Source organism: Atta cephalotes (assembly GCF_000143395.1).
Source record: "Atta cephalotes unplaced genomic scaffold scaffold00021, whole genome shotgun sequence".
In the NCBI taxonomy this organism is placed as follows: domain Eukaryota; kingdom Metazoa; phylum Arthropoda; class Insecta; order Hymenoptera; family Formicidae; genus Atta; species Atta cephalotes.
Genome location: NW_012130085.1, coordinates 4,114,286 through 4,119,622, shown reverse-complemented (window position 1 = coordinate 4,119,622; position 5,337 = coordinate 4,114,286). Strand labels below are relative to the sequence as shown.

Below are 5,337 nucleotides of genomic sequence, written 5' to 3'. Positions count from 1 at the left end.
AGTCGATCCGGAAACAAATCCGAGTTTAGTAATATGGTACAAAGATGTAACAAGGCTGGTGTACGAATATACGTCGATGCGGTTATCAATCACATGACAGCAAATGCACATCCCGCGTACGGCACCGGACGTTCATCAGCACAGCCAGATAAGCTTCTTTATCCAGCAGTTCCGTACAATTCTAAGGACTTCAATCATCCAATATGTACTATTCAGAATTATAACAACGCTACTGAAGTTCGCAACTGTGAGCTGTCTGGTCTTCACGACCTTAATCAGAGCAAATTGAACGTCCGAAAGAAAATAGTTCAATTTCTTAACACACTCATCGATCTTGGAGTCGCTGGCATACGGTAATTATTTTCAACTAATTTATTCTTATCGTTTGATACTTTTTATAAAAAATATATAAAGAAATAAAGATATTATTTTTGTTTATGCAAAATCAAAATTCTTAGAACATATTAAAAGTTTAATGTTAAAAAAGTTTAAGGACTAATTGCAGCATTATTTGGGATATTGAGAACGAATTCTTTTGTGCCGTTCATAATTTTTACTATTGAACTTAATTGAGCAAAAAAATATAAAAAAATTAAATCATTTACAACAAGCGATCGTGTTTCATCAATAATCTTTGTCTTATATACAACATCAATGCACAGTCGATGTGCATTCCACGCAAAATGTACGAATGAGATATAAAATCCGAAATGTAAACCCGCGAGATGCACTCTATATCCCTCTCTCATCTCTTTTCCTCTTTCTCGTTCTCTTTCTTACATCAAGGATGCGCCGAAGACTGATGATGTTTAACATTAAACCGGACGAGCGGTGCCGCGCGATACTGACAGAGGCTGGCTCGTCTGGTAGCATTAATAAATGAGGGACATCAGCTTTTAATTACGCGCCTCGCTCGTAATTGTAACCCGCAGCGAAATCGTACCATCTCGTACCGAACCGGTGGCTTTACAAGTGGAAGAGCGATATACGCGTCGGGAATGATAACGGGGCGCGCTGCCGTTCTGGGGACTGTGTTTATATACGCATCACGTCTGCGGATCGCGAATGTTTTGCGTATATTTCAAGTAAAAAAATGTGACATTGATGGCATATATTAAGAAATTGTGACAACCACAAAAGTATGTTAAAGTCACAGTATGCTCACGGAAAGGAAAATTTGTGTGATGGTACAATATAGTATATTGCACAATATATGTATACTATATATGTATCGTATTCTGCCGTTCTGTAGAATAAAAAAATTTTGCTAAGTAAATTTAATAATTTTAGAAAAATCATATTGTTATAAATCATATTGTAGCAAAATTATTTTTAGCTTACCAAGTGTTTTTGTTGTCCATATAATAATTAACGTCCATATAATAAGTTTGCAGAAGTTTCGTTAATTATTATATAGACAACAAAAACACTTGTGATAAGGTAAGAATAATTTTGCTGTAATATGATTTATAATATGCTGTAAAAACCAGAGAAAATTAATTTTTTCTTCATTAAGGCAGTGACAATTTCGTTGCAACATTTTCTTTAAGATCGTTCTGATGCTAGTAGTAATCTCGGAGGTTCTAAAATTATTAAATTTATTTAGCAAGAGTTTTCTAACAAAAGATTTTACCAACAAATAGATAATAATATCGAGCAATTTACGATAACAAAGTTTTTTCTTTCATATATAGCAATGCAATAATTTTGCTGGGACAACAAAATTCTTTTTTTTACATACGACATTTCGCTCGCACGAATTTATAAATATGTCAACACGATAAAATTATCGTGAATGCTTATACGATAATTTTACATTATTTGAACTTATTACTTTATAGTATTGTTGTAATGGAAACAAGAAAGCATAATTTTGTTTCTTAATGAGAATCATAAAGTCAATGTTATTTTTCTTCTACATATTATATATAATATATATGTATTTCTCTTTTCCTTTTCATTCCTTTAATGGAGTTATGTATTTTTTATAATTATAGCAGTAACTTTGTTTTATGACAGCATAGTTAATAAAATGTTATCCGCGATAAAAGTAATTACAGATATGTAATGATAATCCGAGTGTCCTAAATAAACCGGTCAATTAATACAGAGTCCACAACAGAACTAATAAAATTTTCCCTGTCGCAAGTAAATTATGGAATGAATAAATGGAAATAAATAACTCTACCTAGTCGCATTATTTTCCGCGGGTTGCAATGAACTCTGACCTTCATGGTCAGCCATCATCAGCCACCATATGTTGCATCGCAAGTGCCTTTAGCAAATACAGAGATGATTACCGTGAATGTGCGATTAAATTGAATGGAGTTGGCGGTATCTACAATCAAACGGTAAAAATCTTAATTGACCGAATAGCGTTAATTAATTAACGAGCTAACTTGTTGCCGACGCTCATAATTCGGCGCGGAAATAACTGTTTGGGATGTTGAACCTCTGATCGGAGTTGTGTTAGCTACCGAGCCTGCATGCCACATGCAAAATAAAAGATATGTGGAATTAGCAGTCATTTATAATAAAATATTTGCAGTAAGAATAACAAAATGCATAGAAAATTTCGCGTTTCTCGGTGTAACTTTATACGATGAGTAGAATTTAATTGTGTTTGTTGTGATAGAATTAAGTAATTAATTCATTCATTCATGTTATAATAGATCCAGAAATTAGTCCATAATATTCTTATGTATGTTGATGCTTTGAAATCAAATTTAATAAATTTATCGACAGAAAATAATTCATTTTCCATCAATTCTTCAGTATTTTTAACCTGTAAACTCGCGTATTAATTTTATAAACTTGCATATTATTATTGAACTTTCTTTCTTTTCATCTCAGCTTGTATATTAAAAACTGTAAATGGTTTTAAAAATATTTGAAAATTGAGCTATTTTTCGTCAGTAAAAAAATAGTGACGGAGTGATGGAGCAATTTGGACATCAGATTTGATTTCAGAGCGTTAAAAAGTACATACATATGTATAATAGCATGGTCTAATCTCTGAATCAAATATTAAATTTTGTTTTGTATTATCATTGATATATCTATAGTATTTTATCATTTTTATAATTTTATAATATTTTACCTTTTTTGTAGCATTGATGCCGCCAAACACATGTGGCCAAATGATCTTAACGCTATCTACAAAGAAATAAAAAAATTATCTCCTAAGAATGGATTTCCGCAAAATGCAGAGGCATACATCTATCAAGAAGTCATCGATCTCGGTGGTGAGGCCGTCAATAAGTTTGAGTACAATGACTTTGCAAGTGTCATCGAATTTTTGTATGGTATCATCTTGGGTAAAATGTTCCGTGGTCAAGACAGTTTAACGAGACTACAAACTTTCAATGACACAAACACTTGGAAATTAATACCTTCCGGTGATGCTTTAATTATGATTGACAATCATGATAATCAGAGAGGTCACGGTGCCGGTGGAGCTACTATTTTGACATATAAGAATCCAAAACCATACAAGGTGGATTTTTATACTTTAAGAAATTATCGTAAATATAAGATTTAATTGCTATATTAGAGAATATTTTTTCTTTCTCTCTCTATCTTCCTCTTTGTATTTCTCTCTACTTTTTATTATTTATACAGATGGCAGTAGCCTTTATGCTTGCCCATCCCTATGGTCATCCTCGAATTATGAGTTCCTTTACCTTTACTGATCCCAGTCAAGGACCACCAGCAGATTCATACGGCAACATTATTTCGCCTAAAATTATCAATGGTGAGTGCGTCAACGGTTGGGTCTGCGAACACAGATGGCCGCAGATTTATCACATGGTCCAATTTCGTAATTTGGTAAACGGCGAAAATATACAAAATTGGTGGAGCAATGGGAAGAATCAGATCGCTTTCTCCCGTGGTGCCAAAGGTTTCGTTGCCTTTAACGTTGAAGGCAATAATCTAGTTAAAAAGTTGCAAACCGGATTGCCTGCAGGAATATATTGCGATGTCATAACTGGAGAAGTTATCAATGGCCGTAGCAAGTGCAGTGGAAAATCAGTGCAAGTTGGAAACGATAGTACCGCTTTAATTGAGATACTATCAAATGATCCGGAAGGAGTGCTCGCCCTTCATATTCAGGTTAGTGCAACAAAAAGCGATAAAGAGAAATATAACAAATATGATAATCAATAATAAACGATTTATTATATAATAGTATTATCTAAATTTTTGTATGATTGCAGGAGAAACTGTGAAACATAGATCAATAATAATGCAGATCAATAATAAGCTTATAAACGCAACATTTTAAGAATCTATTTAATTAATTTGCATTTTTATATAGATTATTATGTAGATCATAATTATATATAAATGCTGTAATTAAATAAAAATAAACATAAAATATTGCATTTGAATAATAATATTATTATTCACTTTTGTTTCCTGTTTCATAATTTATTGTCAGATGTATCTAATTAATATAGAGCTCAGCTATTTAATTGATCAGATAAAACTCTTCGATAAGAAGAGAAAATTATTTTCAAGATGTTAACAAGGAGACATTTGAAAATTAATGAAAAATAAAATTATCAGATTTTAGCTTAAACGATAAAGCCTTCCTTATATATGTTTCAAATTCCGGAAATTGAGTTTAAAAAAAGAGGGAATAGAAAGGATAAAGTGTGGAAGGATATTAGAGCAGATGCTTTGTCTCGCACGCATCCGCGGGGAAGGGAATAGAGCGAGTCGAACGTATCTAGGTGATTCCGAAACATAGGCCAATGTCCTGATAAGACGCTGTGACTCAGTTTCAAGAATCATGGGTCCTATTTTGGGTCAAGGAACTTAATCCCTTTAATCCGGGACAAGACCGTGTGCGAACTTATGCTAGCAGGATGTTTATACGAAGGAATAATGAAAGATATCACGAGCAATTTATTTTAACAAACACACATATATATTTATACATATTATACATATATATTATATATTTATACGTACATATATATATATATATATATATATATATATACATATATATGTGTATGTATTTTTATTATAATAAAAATTAATTAAGTTGTTAACAAAACAAAAATAAGGTTGTTAGCTTAATTTTATGCTATTTTAGGATCTTACATTTCTAAATTGAATTAAGAATTATCCGATACTTAATAGTTAACTAAGCGAATGGTGTGAATGTTGCGATATAAGTAATTTTATCGTGCGTGCGTGCGTTTGTGCGTGCGTGCGTTTGTGCGTGCGTGCGTGCGTGCGTGCGTGCGCGCGTGTGTGTGTGTGTGTGTGTGTGTGTGTGTGTGTGTGTGTGTGTGTGTGTGCGCGCGTGTGTGTGCGTGTGTGTGT

At 32.8% G+C, this 5,337-nt stretch overlaps 1 protein-coding gene across 1 annotated transcript in view; it reads left to right on the top strand.

The window, feature by feature from the left end:
• LOC105619408 (alpha-amylase 1-like) overlaps nt 1-4,382 on the top strand; it is a 5,008-nt gene extending 626 nt beyond the window's left edge. Inside the window, exons 2-5 of the mRNA XM_012200928.1 lie at nt 3-353; nt 3,112-3,496; nt 3,622-4,113; nt 4,218-4,382. Of these exons, the coding sequence (XP_012056318.1) occupies nt 3-353; nt 3,112-3,496; nt 3,622-4,113; nt 4,218-4,229 (1,240 nt within the window). The 3' untranslated portion in view covers nt 4,230-4,382. The remainder of the gene's footprint in view (nt 1-2; nt 354-3,111; nt 3,497-3,621; nt 4,114-4,217) is intronic.
• The last annotated feature ends 955 nt before the right edge of the window (nt 4,383-5,337 follow it).